Consider the following 23,003-nt stretch of genomic DNA (forward strand, 5'->3'; position numbering starts at 1 on the left):
GGGTTACGGGAATAGGACCTGGGTAGGATTGTTGTCGGTCCAGACTTGATGGGCCGAATGGCCTCTTTCTGCACCATAGGGACTCTATGACGCTATTGTTTCGTGCGCGCTATACAGGCAAAACATACCATTCATAGAGTACATAGGGAAGAAGGAAAGGAGAGGGTGCAAAATGTCATAGTTAGGGTGTAGTGAAAGATCAACTTAATGTTAGGTAGGTCCATTCAAAAGTCTGACGGCAGCAGGGAAGAAGCTGTTCTTGAGTTGATTGGTCTCAGACTTATGTATCTTTTTCCCGATGGAAGAAGGTGGAAGAGGGAATGTCTGGGGTGCATGGGGTCCTTGATTATGCTGGCTGCTTTTCTGAGGCAGCAGGAAGTGTAGACAGAATCAATGGAAGGGGTGGCTGGTTTGCATGATAGACTAGGCTAAGCTCACAACTCTTTGCATTTTCTTGCGGTCTCAGTCAGAGCAGGAGCCATACCAAGCTGTGATACATCCAGAAAGGATGTTTTCTATGCTGCATCTGTAAAAATTGGTAAGAGTCGTAGCGGATGTGCCAAATTTCCTCAAATTCCTGAGAAAGTAGAGGCATTGGTAGGCTTTCTTAATGGTAGTCACCATGGAAGGACCAGGACAGAGTGTTGGTGATCTGGACATCTAGAAACTTGAAGCTTTCAACTATTTCTATTTCCTCCCCATTGATGTAGACAGGGGTATGTCCTGCACTATGCTTCCTGAAGTTGATGACTAGCTCCTTCATTTTACTGACATTGAGGGAGAGATTATAGTCGTCGTGCCAGTTCACCAGATTTTCTATCTCTTTCCTGTACTCCGTCTCGCCATTGTTTGAGATCAGCAAATTTGAAAATGGAGTTGGGAAAATAGGTTTGGGAGATTCCCTGGAAGTGCTTTCACTTTGCCAAAAAATTGCAAATAATATGTAGAGTAGATACGTTTAAACCTGGTGCTCACTTGAATCCTTGGCGCGATTCTCCCATTGTGACCCACAACTTTTCTGGCGGGTCGCAGTGGGAGATGCGCGCCGCCGGCCTTGTACCGGGATTTGCGCATGCACCGGGAACGCATGCACATCTCCCAGAGCCGGCGAACAGTCGCCGGCCAAGCCACGCTGGAAACCGGCAGGAAGGCAGGTAAGTCATTGGAATCTGTTTTAAATGTATTTTAAATATGTTTTAAGTGTGATTATCGGGAACTTTCAGGTCCCGATTGAATCTCCCACCCCGCCAGGAGTACTTCATTCTGGCGGGGTTTAGACTAGCTCCCCACGTTCGGGAAACTAATGAGAGATCCCACTGGAATGAAGGGGGAGGCAATCGGGACTTCCCAGGCAGTCGCGTGGCGGGAGGGGTACCCGTGGGGATGGGCACGCTGGCAGTGCCAGCATGTGCCTCCAGCGATGTCCATGCCCATGGGGCACCTTGGCACTGCCAATGGACATCGAGTAGTCCCAAAAGGGTGGGGCCTATTGTGGATGGGGCCTAGGGGTGATCGGTAGGGATGGGGGGTCCCGCTGCCATTCTGCAGACAGGATCAGTCTGGGATGAAGGGAGGGCAGCGATTGGGGCGGGCTGGGGAGGGCAGGGGGGTGGGTGGGGGGGGGGGGGGGGGGGTGGCCTGCCTCCACGGGGGGGTCTGCCGGGGTGAGGGGATCGCCATTGCTGGAGGGATGGACTGTGCATCGGGGCGCTCTGGGCCGGTGTGGGAGGTGGTCAGAGCTGGCCCGGGGATTGTTGTGGGTGCTGTGATCAGGCCGTGGGGTGTGGCTGCGGTGGTCCCGGGCTAGCCAGCGATTGAGCTGGCCAGCAAGCGGGGAGTCTGACAGATCGGGGCCACTGCGCAAGTGCAAAGTTCCAGAACTGTCAAACTCCGGCGCAAAAAACACCCCCCCCGCCGCCCCCCCCCCCGCCACCCCCCGCGCCCCCCCCCCCCCCCCCCCCCCCCGCCGCCCCTCCCCCCGGGTTATTAATGAGATTCACGACTGGGACCTCTGCAGTGCACAGAGTGCAGAGATTCAGGTGAGAAGCTGAACTGACAAAACAGTCAGGATCTAGAACAGTTTTCCCGCCAATTCAGCACTTTTGGGGGAATCGCGGCCTTATCTCTTGCAAAGTTCGGAATCATTATATAAATGATCTGGAAGAAGGAGTAACTGGGGTGATCAGTAAGTTTGCGGACGACACAAAACTGGCAGGACTTGCAGATAGTGAGGAACATTGTCAGAGGCTACAGAAGGATATAGATAGGCTGGAAATTTGGGCAAAGAAATGGCAGATGGAGTTCAATCCTGATAAATGCGAAGTGATGCATTTTGGTGGGAATAATGTAGGGAGGAGCTACACGATAAATGGAAGAACCATAAAGGGTGTAGAGACGCAGAGGGACCTGGGTGTGCAAGTCCACAGATCTTTGAAGGTGACGTCACAGGTGGAGAAGGTGGTGAAGAAGGCATATGGCATGCTTGCCTTTATAGGACGGGGCATAGAGTATAAAAGTTGGGGTCTGATGTTGCAGATGTATAGAACGTTGGTTCGGCCGCATTTGGAATACTGCGTCCAGTTCTGGTCGCCACACTACCAGAAGGACGTGGAGGCTTTGGAGAGAGTACAGAGGAGGTTTACCAGGATGTTGCCTGGTATGGAGGGGCTTGGTTATGAGGAGAGATTGGGGAAACTGGGGTTGTTCTCCTTGGAAAGACGGAGGATGAGGGGAGACTTAATAGAGGTGTATAAAATTATGAAAGGCATAGATAGGGTGAACGGTGGGAAGCTTTTCCCCGGGTCGGTGGTGACGTTCACGAGGGGTCATAGGTTCAAGGTGAAGGGGGGGAGGTTTAACACAGATATCAGAAGGACATATTTTACACAGAGGGTCGTGGGGGCCTGGAATGTGTTGCCGGGCAAGGTGGTGGAGGCGGACACACTGGGAACGTTTAAGACTTATCTAGACAGCTATATGAACGGAGTGGGAATGGAGGGATACAAAAGAGTGGTCTAGTTTGGACCAGGGAGCGGCGCGGGCTAATTGTTCTTTGTTTCTCGTTTCAAGGCTTCATTCTATGATCATCTTGCTGGTGCCAGTACAGAGTGAGACTGCGGATAGTTGGGAACCTGTCTCGGGGGCAGGGAATTCAGATGGTGTTCGTAAAGCAGAAGTGGAAATGAATAGGGTTGGGAAGCATTTTCTGATCAGGGCCAGTGTGATCTCCTGGACTCGTTTCGATCGCCACAGGGGGTCGGAGAGGAATTTCCCAGATTTCTTTTCCCCATATTGGCCCTGGGGTTTTCACTCTGGGTTTTCGCCTCTCCCTGGAGATCACATGGTCTGGAATGGGGGGGTGGGGGTGAGTTAATAGGTTGTGATGAACAAAGCATCGTAGCTGTGAGGGACAGCTCGGTGGATAGGATATTAGGATGTAGATAGGCTGGAAAATTGGGCGGGGATCCTGGATTCAGGATTCAATCCTGGACCGGGGAGCGGCGCGGGCTTGGAGGGCCGAAGGGCCTGTTCCTGTGCTGTATTGTTCTTTGTTCTTTGTTTGAATATGGCATTGTTGCAGAAACTCCAAAATTCTAACATCAGAAAGTTAAGCTTACCTAATGAAGATCCAGTTGACTTCAGTGTATAACTAGAGTTGAAAGCTGGTATTATTTGCATTATTCACAGTTCCTTAATTTGAAATAAGTGTTGACAGTTTGGAAGAATAATGTAATTATCACTTTGAATTTATTGTACTAAACTGTTTGCTTTTGCCGAGTTGCAAATAAAATTAGCATCTCCTCAATTTTACCCCTAGCTAGTTATTGGCTTTCGGTGCTCATCTCATTACATCCTCATTAAATTACTATTAAACATTAAAGAATACCGGCTTGCTCATTGCCACGTTCTAATTAAAATTTCTGTGTGCAGAATCAGAATTAAACAATTATAATATCCTTTTCCTTTTATAATTTCATATAATCAACAATTTCTTGGAAAATATTAACTATAAAATTTATGAAACTATCTGTTTTATTATTGTTCATTAAATGTGATAATGACTAATGTCTGTTTGTCCCCAAGACCATAAAGTTGGTATCCAAGGTTTCGGTGTAATGGGAGCCTGGAGGGGCTAAACCCGGTATGGCGTCCGCTTCTGGTGACTGTCTGCAAATACACTGAACGCATCTAATACACAAGAGCAGATAATTCTGTTGATCCAAATGGCAATTAGGTCATGCTGGAAGCTAGATTCCAGTGCAAAGAACCAACAGAGCCAATATGGGTGGTACGGCAGCACAGTGGTTAGCATTGCTGCCTCACTGCACAAGGGCTCTGGGTTCAATTCTGACCTTGGGTGATTGCCTGTGTGGAGTTTGCACATTCTCCCCATGTCTGCGTGGGTTTTCTCCCACACTCCAAAGATGTGTGTTTTAGGTTGATTGGCTGTGCTAAATTTCCCTTCGTGTCAGGGGGATTAGCAGGGTAAAATGTGGGATAGGGCCTCTGTGGGATTGTTGTTGGTGCAGGCTCGATGGGCCGAATGGATTCCTTCTGCACTGTAGGGATTCTATGAAGGCTGCAGTCTGCTCCAGGGGCTTTTCCAATGAAGGGAGAAGATGAAATGATAAAGTACAAGATTCATTTATAAAGGTCCATCCATTCAGTGTCCATTTTAAAGGGCATTGTGAAACTGGGTTACTACCCAGCAACTTTGGTAATGTCTTCAGGGTGGGACCACTCCTAAATATATTTTTGAGCCTTGCTACAACTCTGCTACAAACCTGATTACATAAAGAGTATCTTGGTGCAAGAGATGTCTTCCCACCACCTGATGGTACATTCAATCCACATGTAACCCAATGGGGCACTTCTTTTAGTGTACCAACTTCTGCCTTGTGGGATGACAGCTCTCAACATCCTTCAGTGTCATAATGGTAATCTGCTGTTCTGACTACTGTTTTGAATTTCACAATAACTTCATTGCAGTGTTAATGTAAGCCTTACTTGTGACCAATAAATAAACTTTAACTTTGCAAAGGAGTGATATATTTGTGCTGATGCGAAGAAAATACTCCTCCTAATTTAATATGCACTATATGTCAACTGATGAGAACATCACAATGATATTTTGCAAAACCTTCACCAAGCATGATTGTACTTAACTCATGAAACGCAAATGATCATGGCCCAAATGCTTTGTAGAAACTGCATATAACTTACTACAGTGCTTGGAAAGCAATAATTGATGAAAATAACCAAGCTTGTAACACATAATGCAAGAGCACAAGAAGTAAATGCAGGAATAGGTCACCAGGCCCTCTAGCCTGGCCCGCCACTCAGTACGATCATGGCTGATCTTTGTCGATCTCTGCTCCTTTTCTGTGGCCATTTTCCCATTGCCCTCCATTTCTTGACCTCGCAAATATTTATCCACAAGATAACAGAGTGTCACACTGTTTAGAGTCAGAGAATCTCAGGAATGAGGGCATTTTTATCATTTGAGTGTATAAATATCTTAGCACTTCTTTAATCTCGTTATACATTGCAGATCCTTTTGCACTATTGTACATAGTGGCTAAGTGTGACCTATTCACAGAATCCCTATGGTGCAGAAAGAGGCCATCCGGCCCATCGAGTCTGCATCAACTCTCCAAAAGGGCCCAGGCCTTCCTCTCCAACCTATCCCCGTAACCCCCTGCATGACCATGGCAAATCCACCTAACCTACACGTCTTTAGACACCAAGAGGCATTTTAACATGGCCAATTCACCTAACCTTCACATCTTTGGAGTGCGGGAGGAAACCGGAGCACCCGGAGGAAATCCACGCAGACATGGGGAGAACATGCAAACTCCACACTGATGGTCGCCCAAGGCTGGAATTGAATCCGGGTCCCTGGCACTGTGAGGCAGCAGTGCTAACCACCATTCCGCCATGCCACCCCAACAAACAACAGTAGACATTTCTTAGTTACAAATAATAAAAGCAGGAAATTCTGGCAGCGTCAGTGGAGAGAGAAATGACTTGACTTTCCTGTTAACTCTGTTTCTCCCTCCACAGATGCTGCCAGACCTTCTGAGTTTTTTTAGCATTTCCTGTTTTTATTTCAGATTTCCGGCATCCACAATAATTTGCTGCTATCTTAGATATAAATGTTCATCCTGAAATTACTCGGCGCATGATTATTAAAAGTGACTGAGGTAAATGTTAGCTATTGCTGCATCTCTTGTCTTTAAACCATCAGTTTCCAGTTTGCGCAAAATAGGGGTAAAAAGGAGCCCACACAATTCGACTGAAGCACTGTGCAAGATCGGAAAATACAATTGGCTGCTGATCTCCATTGGTGAGGCTTGTATCATAGAATTCCTACAGTGCGGAAGGAGACCATTCGACCCATCGGATCTGCACCGAGTGACAGAGTATCTTAGCCAGGCCCTGTCCCCTACCCTATTCCTGCAACCTCACACATTTACCATGATTATCCATCTAACCTATACATCTTGGGACGCCAAGGCTCGATTTAGCATGGCCAATCCACCTAACCTGCACATCTTCGGACAGTGGGGGGAAATCGGAGGAAAGCCACACAGGCATGGGGAGATTGTGTTAACTCCACACAGACACAGGCAGGAATTGAACCCAGGTCCTTGGAGCTGTGAGGCAGCAGTGCTAACAATGATACAGTGGAAAATGCTGGGTAGATTTTTCCATATGTGATTAGATAGATAATACACTCAATTTGTTAGGTGCATATTAAAAAAAACTGAAGGTAAGTTTTGACTGTAGGTATATTCCTTAAACCACCATTAGCAGCATCTGTACTTTGTAGAACACAACACGATATACAATGGGATGCGTGATACTTAAATGTCAACAGGTGTCTCAGCTCTTTAAACAAAGTATTATCATTCAAATCTCAACGAGTGAAAAGAAAAGTGGTGTTTTTATACAAATGAAGTAGACTGGAAGAATCAATATTTACATTGCTTCCTTTATGCAATTATATATATATTCAATGGCGATTTATTATGGTCATGAAAATATTTTTAGCAGAAAGCTCATATTCATGGTAAGGTCATGGCACATTGAAACCATTCTTTTATCCTTTATCATTTTGCTTCTTTCATTCAGACTATGAGTAAAATGTACATCTAAGGAATTTGCTATGGTCAAAGATGGAATACATCTGTTTTGGATTGGACTAAACTGATCCAATTGAGATATCTTGATCTGCACAGTGTTTGGAACAAAGTTAAGCTTACAGTAAACTAGATGAATGAATAAATTCTTCACAGTGCTTTCCCTGAAGTTGAAGTCTGGTCAAAAGATTTCACCCTGTTGAAAATATTCATTTGTGACTTCTTCACTTAACACATTTTACAATAATCAATTTCCTTCATAGAAGGAACCGGTAACTAAAGAAAGATCAATAGAAATAAAATATAAAAAGTACTTTGTAGTTATAATAAAGGCTATGTTGTGACATTGTCCACCATATTCAGTTGCCAATGCATCTAGACTGATGATCTTGATGCCCTTAATTATCAATAATACTGATTAAGGTTTCTTATGACAGGCAGTTCTGAACCTCCATTCATCCAGATTTCCTGTATGATCCGATCCCGGCGTTCTATCCGCTCTGCTATTTCTGCTGCTTCTGCACTGCTGGATCCTAACGTCCCATAAAGTTTTGTTAGTCCTTCAAAAGAAAAGTCTGAGGAACTTTCTTCATTATCGTCACTACTTTCATCTTCTTCATCATTGTCGTTACCCTCATTATCATCCTCGTCCTGGCAATCGTCCACTTTCTTATCATCAGAGTTCCAGTTGCAAACTTTTTGCAGATCTGGTCTACAGGACACTCGAATCACTAACGCGCACAGTGTGAGGACTAAGCCGATGCAGACACCGGATACAAACAATAAACCCACCATTTCTGGGTGACCTGTAACAACACAAAAACATTGTGCTTATTACATATGGTACAAGCATCCGCGTTATAACTTAATTTATTTATAAGTAACACCAAATTGCCCTTCAAAGATATGGAAATATTGTTCAATATAATGAAACGGTTGCAATTATAATTTGCAAAAAACTGTTATTTAATTCAGACATTCAGGATAACTCTAGGTAGCATGGTATTGAAGTACTAGTGCCAGGCACACCTCAGGAAGGGTAGTTTGGATTTGGAGGCAGTGGAGAGACACCAGAACTATCCTGAGTTTAAAAGGATTATGTTATGAGGGCAGGTTGCTTAGACTAGGCTTACCTTCCCTGACCTACCGAAGAGCAACAACTAAGGTGTTGAAGAGGATTGCAGGATTTGACAGGGCAGATAAAGAGAAACTATTTCCTCCAGTTGGGGAGATCCAGAAGAACAAAGAACAAAGAAAATTACAGAACAGGAACAGGCCCTCCAAGCCTGCACCGAACATGCTGCCCCACTGAACTAAAACCCCCCTACCCTTCCAGGGACCATATCCCTCTATTCCCATCCTATTCGTGTATTTGTCAAGACGCTCCTTAAAAGTCACTACCATATCCGCTTCCACTACCTCCACCGGCAATGAGTTCCAGGCACCCACTACTCTCTGTGCAGAAAATCTGCCTCGTACATCTCGTTTAAACCTTGCCCCTCTCACCTTAAATCTGTGCCCCCTAGTAATTGACTCTTCCACCCTGGGAAAAAGCTTCTGACTATCCACTCTGTCCATGCCTCTCATAATCTTGTAGACTTGTATCAGGTCGCCCCTCAACCTCCGTTGTTCCAGTGAGAACAAACCAAGTTTCTCCAACCTCTCCTCATAGCTAATGCCTTCCATGTCAGGCAACATCCTGGTAAATCCTTTCTGTACTCTCTCCAAAACCTCCACATCCTTCTGGTAGTGTGGCGACCAGAATTGAACACTATATTCCAAGTGTGGCTTAACTAAGGAACATAACCTCAAAATTAGAGTGAAGTCATCCAAGGGGATGTAAGGAAGCACTTCCCGACGCAAAGGTTTGTGGAAGCTTGGAACTCCCAGAAAAAGCTAGGTCAGTTTGAGAATTTCAAAGCGGGAGTTGATAAAGTTTGTTCAGTTAAAGGTATTAAGACATATGTAATCCAAGGTGAATATTTTGATAGAGCAAATAAGAGGGAGGTGTCTCCATTGGCAAGAAGATCAGGAACCCAGGGGCAGGATTTGAGAACCGAAATTGAAGGGAGATGAGGAGAATTTATTGAACAAATTGGCAAATTGTTATGATCTGGAATGGCCTGACAAGGTGCTGGAAGCAGATTCAATAGTAACTTTCGAAAGTGAGATATGCTTGAAAAAGGCCATTGGAGGAAGAGTAGGGGGTGCTGGGAATCAGTAAAGAGCTCCTTCAAAGTGTTGGTAGGGGCAAGATGGGCAAACAGGATCCCTCCGCTGGATGATTCTATTATTCTAAATAGAGTTAGGGCTCAGCCTTGTCACGATTTTAATAACCGGAACAGGCCAGAGGGACTGAGTTGCTAACTTCTGTTCCTATGCATCACAATCAATCCCTGAGTGGATGACAATACAGCCCTTTCCAATAGGAAATGATGATCTGAATTGGGACAGGAATTCTTAGTCCAGGGGCCTTGCGACCAGCTATAGAATCTCCAACCTCGCCCGTGGCTGGGATGTCTCCAGTCCCGCTGCAGTGAATGGAGTTTGGGCTGAGTGCCAAATTCTCCATTTTGGCTGGCAGCGGGGGCAGGGCGTACGAGGTCGGAGAATTCCGGCCGTGATTCTGTAGCTCAAATAAATGCCATTTAAAATATAATAAACAAAAGCTAAATAAAATTATTTTCTCTCAGAGGGTTGTGCAACATTGAAATTATTTTTCTCAAAAGGTAGAATCATAGAAATCATAGAAACCCTACAGCACAGAAAGAGGCCATTCGGCCCATCGCGTCTGCACCGGCCACAATCCCACCCAGGCCCTACCCTCATATCCCTACACATTTACCCGCCAATCCCTCTAACCTACACATCTCAGGACACTAAGGGCAAATTTAGCATGGCCAATCAATCTAACCCGTACATCTTTGGACTGTGGGAGGAAACCGGAGCACCCGGAGGAAACCCACTCAGACATGAGGAGAATGTGCAAACTCCACACAGACAGTGACCCAAGCCGGGAATCGAACCCAGGTCCCTGGAGCTGTGAAGCAGCAGTGCTAACCACTGTGCTACCGTGCCGCCCACGGTAGCTTGAGGTAGAGTCCTTGAATATTTTTAAGGCACTGGTAGGTAGATTCTTCATCAGCAAGGAGGTGAAAGGTTATCGGAGGTAAGCAGGAACGTGAAGTTGAGGTTACCATCAGATCAGCCACGATCTTATTGAATGGTGGAGCAGGTTCGAGGGGCTGATTGGCCTCCTCCTGCTCCTAATTCATCTGTTCGTATGTTCATTGTAGTCAGGAACAAGTTAACAAATTAACACATCACAAACAGCCTTCTTGCAGATCGTGAGGCGATATGGGTGTTTCTTATGGAAAATCAACACGAGATGTTATCGTTTCTCAACAAACAATAGTTCAGATCTCGCTGGTGCGGGGGCGTACACTGTTAGACCTTTTCCTGCAAACTTCAGCTCATGATTCACTTTCTGCTGGAAGTGGAAGCTGATAACTGCTTGAGGGAGGACAGAGGGCACAGGGATCTTAGTGAACAGCTGGATTGACTGTATATCTCCTTAACCAACCTGATCTATGGACTGAGAAATAAACAGAGGAACAACTGAGAAGGAAGGTGAATTATGGTGGGAAACTTTAAGTCAAATCAGATGCAGAAAGATAAATGGAGGAAAGATTAGACTGGGAGGGAGAGAAAAGAACAGGTAGAAAGGAAAAGTTAAAAAAAAACAACAAATTAACATTTGACACTTTTAAATCGCTGTGACATTTAACTACCTGAAGGAATGAAGTTCCACAGTTTAAACTGTTCACTTGCTGTGCCAAAACGGCTAACAGCTGACCCTGTATGTTAACTTTCTACGAGTCCTGTACAGGAACACTCCACTTCTCTCTAAATCATATCCATTAGCCACCTACCTTGTGTAAAATAGGCTGCTTTGCTATTCCTCTTACTAAAGTGGATAACTGTGCATTTCCCCACATTATATTCCACCTGCCACTTTCTTGCTCAATCAGTTAAGTAGCTTGCATTCCTTTGAACATGAGAACATAAGAAATAGGAGGAGGCCATTCAGCTTCTCAAGCCTGCTCCATCACTCGATAAGATCATGGCCGATCTAATCGTGGCCTCAGCCCCACTTTCCTGCCTGGCCCTTGGGTTCCTTGTTGATTAAAATTCTGCCAAACTCAGTTTGAATATATTCAATGATCCCGCCTCCACTGTTCAGAATTCCAAAGATGGTGGCCCTCTGAGAGAAGAAATATCTTACTTTAACCCCTTATTCTGCAGCTGTGCTGTTAGTTCTAGATTCACTCACGGGAATATCCTTTCAGCATCTACCCTGTCAAGCCCCTTCCAATTCTTATGTTTCAATAAGATCAATTCTTGTTCTTCTAAACTCCCAATCTCAACCGTCCCTCATAAGACAGCCCTTTCATCCCAGGAATCAGTCTAGTGAACCTCCTTAAAATGGCCTCCAATTTAAATATATCCCCCTTTAAGTTAGGAGACCCAAACTGTACACACATGGTTCCTTATGGAATGACTTGTAGAAATTCAAAAAGCACTTCATCTACTAGTGCCCCTCTATTCACTCTTCCTTCAGTACCCCAGGTTTGGTCTTACCAAAGCCTTATTTAAAGCCTATGATTCCCTGTACAGGAATCATAGGAAGTTAACACTGTATAGCAGGAGTTTGCTGTATAAGTATAAGTCCGTTTTGCTGGATTTGGTGAGAACAAATCTGGAGCACGGTGTACAGTCTCTTACTGAAGGAAGGATATACTTGTTACAACTTCAAAGAATTCCAATAAATTTGTCAAACGCGGTTTCCCTTTCTCAAAATGATGTTGGCTCTGCCTGATTTGCTAAACATCCTGCTACTATATCCTTAATGGTGGATTCCAGCCTTTTCCCAATGATAGATGTTAGGCCAATTGGCCTATAGGTACCTGCACCCTGTCTCCCTCATTACTTGAATAGGGAGGGACCTTACATTTGTGGATTTTCAATTTTGAATTGTGGCTAGGATCAGTGGAATTTAGGAGCATTACGACCAACAGAATCACGACAGATTCAGCCGAGGATACTGGTCACCAGGTCCAGGGGACTTGTCATTTTTAAAAATTCATTCGTGGGACATGGGCATCACTGGCTGGCCAGCATTTATTGCCCATCTCTAGCTGCCCTTGTTCAGAGGGTAGTTGAGTGTCAACCACATTGCCGCAGCTCTGGAGTCACATGTAGGTCAGACCAGGTAAGGACGGCAGAATTCACATTAGTGAATCAGATGGGTTTTCGCAACATCAACAATGGTTTCACGGTCATCAGTAGATTCTTAATTCCAGATATTTTTATTGAATTCAAATTCCACCCTCTGCCGTGGCAGGATTTGAACCCAGAACATTAGCTGAGTTTCTGGATTAATAGTTGAGCGATAATACCACCAGGACATCTCCTCCCCATGCCTTTAGGCCCATTACTTTTCCCCAGATTTATTTTTCTCTAGTGATACTGATTGTTTTAAGTTCCTCCTTTCCTTTTGCTCCTTTCTTTTCTACTATTCTTGGGAGGCTTTTCATTGTCATCCATGAAGACAGATACAAAATCTGATGCTGAATGTTTTGTGCTCAGCAAAGGACTCAGATTCATCCCCTTGCGTCCTCACCCCAATAAACTTTGGTTTTGCTACAACACTGAACTTTTCTTCTACCACCTTTGTCTCCGTTCTCATTTCTTTAAGAGGAGTCCTTCCCCCCTTCACCCACCTCTATTCTTCCCCCAGTTTCCTGACTCTAACCTGGATGTCCAATCCCTGTACACCAGAGAGGTTGAGTGGCTTTAAAGGAATACGGTGGCACAATGGTCAGGCCTGCAGCCTCACAGCACCAGGGACCCAGGTTCGATCCCTGGCTTGGGTGACAGTATGTGTGGAGTTTGCACATTCTCCCCATGTCTGCGTGGGTTTCCTCCGGGTGCTCCGGTTTCCTCCCACAATCCGAAAACGTGCGGGTTAGGTGGATTGGCTATGCTAAATTGCCCCTTATTGTCAGGGGGACTAGCTAGGGTAAGTGCATGGGATTATGGGGACAGGGCCTGGGTGGGATTGTGCTCGGTGCGTACTCGATGGGCCGAATGGCCTCCTTCTGCACTGTAAGATTCTATGAAATCTATGATTCTATGAAAATACACATTCAGTATTCCTTTCTATCCTCTTCATACCTTCTTTCCCACCAAACATTGTATTGTTGCAAACACAGGTATGTTACAAATCTCCCCCTACCTAAGTCATTAATAGAGATTATAGGCCTGATTTTACCATCGCGTTGCGCCAGTTTTCAGGCATGAAAACTTGGTAAAGTCGGGCGTGAGGCGAATAGCGTGATCCGCGCCCACCTCTGCACCAGTTCCCCCTTTACCAAGGCGCGAAAATGGCCGCGATCGGGACCGCACCCGAAACGGGTGCGACAGCCATTTAAATGTATTTAGATGCATTTAAATTGATTTAATGGGCTGCACGCAAACCTTACCGGCATTTCCCCCTTTACCGCCGCGTTTGCCCATCCAGAATCGCCGCGAAACAGACATGCCCTACAAAAGTCAGATCCGGCCGCTCCAGTTAGTGAGGAGGTAGGTGCCTAGCATCCGACTGCTCTCTGCTTGAGATTGGTGGATGGAGGGGGGGGGGGGGGGGGGGGGGGGGAAGGGGGGGTTCCGCTGCCACTCTGTCTGAGATCAATGAAGGGGAAGGGGGTCCGCTGCCACTGTGCCTGTGATCAGTGGGGGGTAAAGGGGGAGGGGCCTGCGATCGGTCTGGGTGGTGGAGGGGGTGGGGGGATAAGGGGGTCATTAATGTTATGGGGGTGAGGCAATATCTGTGGGGGTCAGGGGGAGGCATTATCCGGCCCGGGAGGGATGTGGCAGGGGAGCAGCATTCTATCATTTTTTTTCTGCGCATGCGCAGTTGGAGGCGCCGATCGGAGCTGCAGGGTTTCGGGTGCGTTAAGCCCCGCCCACAGGCTTCTGCAGCGCGATCCGGAATCGCTGATGTTTTTTCAAGCAGAGTGCGTATGGGGGCGCCTGAGAACGGGTCTAAAAGTCGGATCTGAAACACTCCCAGTTTCAAGTCCACCGAGTACTTAGAATCAAAATGGTGAAATAGGGCCCTATTAGTGAGGTTCAAGCACTGATCTTGCAGCACCTACTGACTACACCCTGCCATTCTGAAAATGATGTGTTTATTATAATTGTCTATAGCTTCTAGAGGACTTGATAAGCTAGATGCTGAGAGGCCTGGATATAGTTTGTACAATTATGGGACATCTTCTCAGGATCAAGGATCAGCCATCTAGGACTGAAATGAGGAAAAATTCCTTCAATACCCCAGAAAGCTTGTGGATGCTCAGTCACTGAATATATTCAAAGCTGAGATCAGTAGGTTGTTGGTGACTAAAGGAATCAAGGACTATGGAGATGGGATGGGTAAGTGAGGTTGATATATATAAAATACAAACAGAAAATGCTGGATAAACTCCGCAGATTTGGCAGCTATATATTATATATATAAGGTTCAACTGTGAGCGGGAAGAAGTTAAAGCTGTAAGAGTTTTTATGCAAGGACAGAGGTAGGGAAAGGGGTGTTGGGAGAAGGAAGGGGAGCAAGGAACAAAGGGAAAGTCTATGATAAGATGGAACATTGCAGTGATTAAATTATGAAAGAGACAATGGGGTGGTAATGGCACAAGTAAAAGTAATTAAAGATAAGTCTAGTAGAGCTGTAAATTGTCATGGCAGACAATATAAGAGCACTGGTTATGATCTGAAGTTACTGAAATCAATATTGAGTTTAGAAGGTTGAAAAGTGCCTTGAGAAATGAAGTGCTGTTCCTTGAGGTTCACTCAGGCTGTGTAGGAGATTGAGGAATGCCAGATAAGAGTGGGATGGAGCTTGGCAAGTACTGGAAGATCAGGGTCTTTCTTGCAGACTGAAAGGAGGTGCTGGACAAAAAGATCATTCAATCACCAAAATACACAGGAGACTGCATTGTGAACAGCAAGCACCATTTAGTAAATTGAGTTTTTTATTCATTCGTGGGACATGGCCATCGCTGGCTGGCCAGCATTAATTGCCCATCCCTAGTTACCCTTGGAGGGCAGTTGAGAGTCTACCACATTGCTGTGGCTCCGGAGTCACATGTAGGCCAGACCGGGTAAGGACGGCAGATTTCCTTCCCTAAAGGACATTAGTGAACCAGATGGGCTTTTCTGACAATTGAAAATGGATTCATGGTAATCAGTGGATTCTTAATTCCAGATATTTTTTATTGAATTCAAATTCCACCCTCTGCTGTGGTGGGATTCGAACCCAAAACATTAGCTGAACTTCTGGGTAAATAGTCCAGCGATAATTCCACTCGGCCATTGCCTCCTTTGACTGAATAAAGTGCAGGTAAATTGTTGTTCCACCTGGACACTGGGAATGGAATCATAAAATCCTACAGTGCGAAGGAGGCCATTTGGCCCATCGAGTCTGTACCGACCACAATCTCACCCAGGCCCTATTCCCGTAACCCCACATATTTATCCTGCTAATCCCCCTGACACTAGGGGCAATTTAGCATGGTCAATCCACCTAACCCGCACATCTTTGGACTGTGGGAGGAAACTGGAGCACCCGGAGGAAACCCAGGCAGACGTGGGGAGAATGTGCAAACTCCACACAGACAGTGACCCGAGGCTGGAATTGAACCTGGGTCCCTGGCGCTGTAAGGCAGCAGTGCTAACCACTGTGCCACCATGCTGCCGAAGAGATGAAAGGACAGGTGTTGACTGGGATGGTGCCATGGGAAGGGTGATGAATGTAATGGGCCGAGGTGTCACGGGGGCACCTTCTCTATTCAAAACACCGAAAGAGACTCTTCGGTTGTTCAGCCATTTCATGGAGAAGCTTCATTTTGTCTCCAGCGGCAGTCAGTCATTCTGAAGATCTAAGGCTATGATTAAACAAGTTAAATGAATCATATACCTCATACTAATCTGAAATCAAAATATCCACATCCTGTACTTATTTATCAAAGACCATCAACAGCTCCTGGGGCTGAACCCAAGTTCTGTCTTCATATAATCACAGAATTTTACAGCACAGTAGGGAGCTATTCACCCACCATTCCAAACTGGCTGTTTAAAAGAGGTACCCGCTTAATCCCATTGTTTTGTCCGTAGTTTTTAAAAAGGGAGCCGATAAATATTTTAAAAAGTGACAATTGATTATGTTTCCATCACTGTTTAACTAAGGCATTCACTGTCCTAGCAACCTTTCGGGTAAAACAATTCCCCATTTGTTTAAGTCTTAAATTGTAGTCTTAACATTATGTTGTCAATAACTGACTCACTCTTCAGTGTTTATAGTTTTTCCCTGTTTCCTTCCCAAATTAATGTTGATCAATTCTATCAGATCTCAATGAGTCACCCACATTGAATTGTCATGAAACACAGTGTTATTCCAATAACGTACACCAAAATATTGTATACCTACTTCTGATGTAAGCAAAGATAATCAGGGCGCTGATAACAACTTTGCCTTCTTTCATTGAAAGCCTGGATTCTTGAGGGTCCAAGGACTTATTGGCTGCAGATGCAAAAAGATTTAAAAAAAATGTTATTTGCAACTGGATAGCTTGTATTTCAAACTTCTTTCAATGAAATTAATTACTTTAGTAAATACGGTGACTGTCAATACGCTGACAAACACGTCATCTATCGAAGTTCCACAAACAGCAATGAGGTAAATCATCAGTTCATCTGACTTTTCTTTAATCACATTGGGGTTTTTTTTTTAAGTGGCGGTCAACTTCAGGCTGAGTACTGGAAAACTACTGACACTCCCGTGAATAGCATCACAGCGTCTTTAGTGCACATCTGAACTACAGGGACAAGGAGAGTTATTGTAAGGTGGTGAAAAAAGATTACCTTTAGATGTTTCCAGCACAAAGAATATGCAAGAGCTTCACTAAATCCATGTCAATGATAGTATTGGGATCAATTTCTTACATTTCATGCAGTATTCCCACCCAGCACTATGTCTGCCCGTTAGAGGTCTGTCTGGTTCTCACGTAATGGAAAGTAATCTCTTAAAGTTAGATTAAACCTTTCACTCTTCTGCCACTCTATTTAAAGGTATATGGATGTTTCAGTGCCTTCCTCTTACTGGAGTAATGGACAAAGGATGAAAGAAAGAATGGCAGAGAAATCCGATTACATCAGGTTTGCAACGATCCATGGGTTGGACGCCATTGTTTTTATGGATAGCACGGAGGCACTGTAGTTAGCACTGCAGCCTCACAGTGCCAGGGACGTGGGTTCGGTTCCCGATTTGGGTCACCTCTCTGTGCGGAGTCTGCACGTTCTCCCTATGTCTGCGCAGGTTTCCTCCGGGCGCTCCGGTTTCCTCCCACAGTCCGAAAAATGTGCTGGTTAGGCACATTGACAATGCTAAATTCTCCCTCCGTGTACCCGAACAGGAGCTGGAGTGTGGTGACGAGGGGATTTTCACAGTAACTTCATTGCAGTCTTAATGTAAGCCTACTTGTGACACTAATAAACTTTAAACTTAATTATTGCATCTTAATTATTGCAAAAGACAAATTTTTAAGACATATATTTTAGGCAAAAGTTTAAGGGTTGACTTTTTACATTTTTGAGCCATTAACAGGCACACGTGTTTTGGGCCCACACAGGGTGAAACAAAGACCAAAACAAAATCTTGAGTTAAATTTAAAAAAAAGAGACGCATTGGTATCCATTAGTTTCCAAACTGCCTGACTCCTTCCTCGTACAACATCCAGTACACCATTGCACTGCCAGTCAGGCATATAAAAAAAAAATGGATGATAGTTAGGAGTTCAGAGACTCTCAAAGTTGAAAAGGACCCCAACAAACTGGCTTAGAAAGTTCAGATCATCTTGAAGCTGAACAACTGCTCCTTCCAACAGAAGGAGATTGCGGGTACATAACCTCCTTCATCTCCAAAATCATCAAGAGGAAAGAGGAGATTACAGAGGAATGGCTGCATGATGGGAAATAAAATGGCTGAGTGGGGAGAAGCAGGGGTACGAGCACAGTGTGAGGGAAAGAACTAGACCACTGATGAAGCCCTGCTCAGCTGGTTCTGGGCATAAAAGCTCAGTTTCCTGACCAGTGATGATGGCCAAAGTCCTCTCCATGGAAATGGAGATCAAATTTAAACATCCTCAACTGGTGAATGTGCCACTGGGAGAATCAGAACACCTTCTGCTACAAACGTGCTCTGAAGGATAGGAGTGAATACGGGGGACGAGCAGTAAATATTTTCTTCAGTTTTAAATTTTTTTTCCTCACTATAAAAACCCATCCCCAGCTCATATGAAACAACCTATTCAGTTTGTAACCTATACTATTGGCTGGCCTACCTTAAAGTCACATTGAAAAACTTAGTCACCCTTTCCATAAAGTGTATGGAACATAATGAACTTGTGACGCCACAATGGCTTTAAGAAATGTATTTTAATCATGTTTCCCTGCAGGATTTTATTGGCACCAAGCTGTCTGCAGCTGATGTCCTCTAATTGTTACTGAAACAATATAATGGACGTCATGCTGACTTTAATCTGGACTAATGCAGGGTCCTGTGGCTTTAAATGTCCTTTGGGATTGCTGAGTGGAGCTTGATTGAGGATGATTGACAGGTCAGGTGATATGCCTGGAGACAGCTTTATTTTTTACAGAGCATTCCAAGTCTTTAGTTTCGTTTCAGTTGCTGCCAGAAGCTAGTGGAAGAAGGTAGTCTCTACTTCTCTATCTCTCTCTCTATCTATCCCTCTCTCTCTCTTTCCAGAGGCTTTCTGGAAGTTCCAAGACTGGGGAGCCTCGGAGAATTGATCCAACATTCAAAGGACCAATTCACGTGTTAAAAAGCGGAAGATCCAGCATCGCGTGAGCATACTTGCTTTTTGTGCTAAGTTTAGAGAAGGGCATATGTCTATGGGATGATGTTTGACTTGGAACAACATAGATAGCTAGCTGTTAAGATTTATACTGTGCCGTATTTAATTCTTGTAATTGGTAAAAATTATTCTAAATCTTTTTGTTATATTTTAACTGTGTTCTTAAATAAACTTTGATAAAAACTTCCTAGTGGGTCACTTGAATCATACCTGGAGTGAAACAACTTTTGTTCACCCAAAAGCCAAAATCAAATGTAAAAGTTAGGGTCTAGGCTGACTTCATAAAACAACTTGGAGTTCCTGACCTGGATCTTAAACTTTCAAGCCAGGGTATACTTATATACAGGACTTTTGCATAGGTCTATCCAGTATGTTTGCAGGTGAAGGCAGAGCAACCAAGCAATGCCAGAGCAATCATATTAGATTCGAAACATTAACTCTGTTTCTCTCTCCACAGATGCTGCCAAACCTGCTGAGTTTTTCTCGCACTTTCTGTTACCATCTCAAAGCAGAATTTCATTCACAGAATCAACAGGAAGCTGTTACAGAACTTTGACAAGGATCTGTAACCAAAACTGCATGCACTGTCAAGTCAACAGCTGTCCTCCAATTTAGATTCTTCTATGCTGCCACAGTATATAAGAGCTAATTTGCTGTCACAGATATATCAAGCAGGTGACTGATGTGCCACTCTTTGTCAATAAGCATAGAAGTGCTTCTACCCTGAGGTGCTAAATTTATTTCTGGTGAAAGGGATCCGATCCCATCTGTTGGAGAACCGGTGGGAAACCTGCTTCACTTCTGCGCCTGGGACCTGACTAAACAGTGTTGAGCACTTCCTGGGATTTAGGAACCCAAGGATACGAATCTTGCCCACCAAAAAGGATGAGTCAGAAGTTGGCAGCTCTCGATTACTGTCAGTGCCACCGGGTGATGCTGCTGGTAATGTTCCAAGGATATCACCAAGAACTGTTGAATCCATGAACATCGGAGAGTGAGGGTGGGCTGGTGGTCGCTGGGAAGAGGGTGGATGCTCAATGACAAGGTTTGCTTTCAGTAGCCCTCTCCCACTCTTCCTCATCTCGATGCTGGGTCCCTCGATCAGACACTGGATGCCTGACATCGACCTTGGTGGGCAGTTGGCAAACCCAACAGGCTGGCCTTCCAGAGGTATGGAAGGGCCATGTGATTCCCATTTAATCCCTGAGCACCACAAAATTCCAGGGTCCAGGTGACACACCTGCCATGATTAAAGTAAAGTTTATTTATCAGTGTCACAAGTAGGCTTACATTAACACTGCAATGAAGTTACTGTGAAAATCCCCTAGTCGTCACACTCCGGCGTCTGTTCGGGTACACCGAGGGTACAATCTAAATTTACAATTTAGCATGGCCAATGCACCTAACCATAGCACATCTTTCGGACTGTGGGAGGAAATGGGAGCATCCAGAGGAGACCCACGCAGACACAGGGAGAACGTGCGGACTCCACACAGACAGTGAAGCAAGCCGGGAATAGAACCTGGCTCCCTGGTGCTGTGAGGCAGAGGGGCTAATCACTGTGTCACCGTGTCGCCCCAGCCACCACGTTTTTCTCTGCGACAGGCTGGATTAAATTCCATCCCATTTGCGGAATTTTACCGTCCCGCCAGCCATGGGAATTGTTGCGGGCGGGACAAGGACCCCACGCAAAGGTCCGCTGATCTTGGCTGGGATTTTCCGGACTTGGGGCGAGCGAGGCCGGAAAATCCCGTCCTATGTATCAAAATGGCTTCCGTATGCTCACATCTTTCGCTTATCTTTCGTATTAAAGAATGGCAGTAAAATCCAGCACCACCAGCAAGTGGGCTGTTCTAGAATTGACGATTGCTGGTAAACCTACCATTTTCATTATAAACCCATGAAGGCGTGAGACCAGAAAAACGTGGATCAGCTTCCTGTAGCAACAATTTGGAAACTGGAAAAGATTTTAATAAGAAGTTTCAGTTCTGTTAAGAAAAACAGCAATTACAGCCTTTGTCCTTTAATGTAGCTTAGGAACCACACAATATTCTCAAACCAAATGATAGCATAGGTTGTCTTCTATTGGTATATTTCAGGCCCATCTAAAGGTTTGGGGGTTTTTGAAATCCGTTGTTCTTTCAGGTTCTGCATTACTGGTCACTCCTTTAAGTGGTCCTTAGATTCCTTATGAACCAGAGCGATTTTTTTTAATGACCAAAACCTAGTTTAACAATAGCATGAGCTTGAGATTGTAACCTCAGCCACCAAGAAATTGCATAAACTGCCCCATGCAGACTGAAGAGCATTCCACTAAAGCAAGGCATCATTTTAAATCAGCAACTAGTTTATCGTACATTAAAAAGTGGATGAACAGTATACAGGAAGAGCAGCTTTCCTATGCAAAAAGATATCAGTTATGAAAAATAATCAGCATGCAACTTAATTATGTCCTGGGATATCTGGCCGACTTCTCTAACCTCACTCATAGCTGGGATTCTCCGGTCCCGCAGCAGTGGACGGAGATTCGACTGAGCATCAAATTCTCCACCATCCTTGCTGGCTGTGGTGGTGGCGGGGCGTGAGTGGCCAGAGAATTCCGGCCAAAGTCACACTTTCAAAGGCATCATTGAGACCTTTTAAAAATGTAATAAACTGCTATTGAAGCCTGATCCAACTGCACCCATTTACTGTTGAAATCTTCACCCGTGCCTTTGTCTTATCCAGACTCAATTACTCCAATATCTTCCTGGCTAGCTTCTGCAAGGGGGGAAGGCAAAGAGGGGAGCTCTGCAAGGGGCGGTTGGCAGCTCTGCAAGGAGGGGGATAGGAGTTCTACAAGGGGCGGGGAAGCAAGGGGGCAGTTCTGCAGGGCGGAGGGGGTCGACCTGTGGTGGGGGGGGGGGCGGAGGAATGCTGCCTCAAAAAGACTGGAGTTGAAATTGACTCATGTGAGTTGTCATCACACTTGTCCGAGCTAATTGTTTGAGAAAGCCAGAAATAAATATTGTCTTCACAGAATCATAGAAACCCCACAGTGTAGAAGGAGGCCATTTGGTCCATCGAATCTGCACCGACCACAATCCTACCCAGGCCCTATCTCCATAACCCCGCACGTTTACCCTGCTAGTCCCCCTGACACTAAAGGGCAATTTAGCATGGCCAGTCCACCTAACCAGCACATCTTTGGACTGTGGGAGGTAACCAGAGCACCCGGACGAAACTCACTCAGACACGGGGAGAACGTGCAAAGTCCACACAGTGACCGGAGGCCGGAATTGAACCCAGGTCCCTGGCGCTGTGAGACAGCAGTGCTAACCACCGTGTCACCGTGCCACCTGCCTTGTACTGGCTGGGTTTAAAAGCATTGACAGTTGGGCTGTACTTGATTCTGTGTTCCCTGCTTGCCACCATCACCAATCCTAGATCCCAGTGTGCCATGAAGTTAAAACGTAGCCCTTTAATTCTGACTTCTTGTGCCCTGGTCAGAGTTACAGTGGACAGAAACATAAAACCCCATGGAAATTCACCCCCAAGATTGCTAAATTTGTTCCATGTACTATATTGTAACATCAAAAATCTTAATGGCCCCCTGTCGAAGTGTTAAATGCTTGAAAGGGGGCACATGCATTTTGGTTGTGGGGATGATAACATCACAATAGTCATGCACTGTTTTCAGAATGATGAGGTCAGAACTAAATGTTGCAATCCTGAATTTCAACGTGATTGCACTGTGTTTGTAAATAAATGAGAAAGAAGTTTGTCAAATTCTTTTTCATGAAGTCGCTATCCCTTTAAGGATATTGCCAAGATTCTGCACGTTTATTTCCTGGTGGTCGGAAAAAAATACGACATGTATTCATTG

General features: G+C 45.0%; 1 protein-coding gene across 2 annotated transcripts in view; it reads right to left on the reverse strand.

Moving 5' to 3' along the window:
• Positions 1–6,781: 6,781 nt before the first annotated feature.
• Positions 6,782–23,003, reverse strand: part of eva1c (eva-1 homolog C (C. elegans)) — a 122,794-nt gene continuing 106,572 nt past the window's right edge. Inside the window, exons 7-9 of one of the 2 annotated variants that reach the window (XM_078232828.1) lie at positions 21,021–21,095; positions 16,693–16,785; positions 6,782–7,948 (exon numbers count right to left, since the gene is read on the reverse strand). In XM_078232828.1, the coding sequence (XP_078088954.1) occupies positions 7,548–7,948; positions 16,693–16,785; positions 21,021–21,095 (569 nt within the window). In that variant the 3' untranslated portion in view covers positions 6,782–7,547. The remainder of the gene's footprint in view (positions 7,949–16,692; positions 16,786–21,020; positions 21,096–23,003) is intronic. The other variant, XM_078232829.1, reaches the window with a different exon arrangement.

The sequence above is a fragment of the Mustelus asterias genome, chromosome 17, assembly GCF_964213995.1.
Source record: "Mustelus asterias chromosome 17, sMusAst1.hap1.1, whole genome shotgun sequence".
NCBI classification, from domain to species: domain Eukaryota; kingdom Metazoa; phylum Chordata; class Chondrichthyes; order Carcharhiniformes; family Triakidae; genus Mustelus; species Mustelus asterias.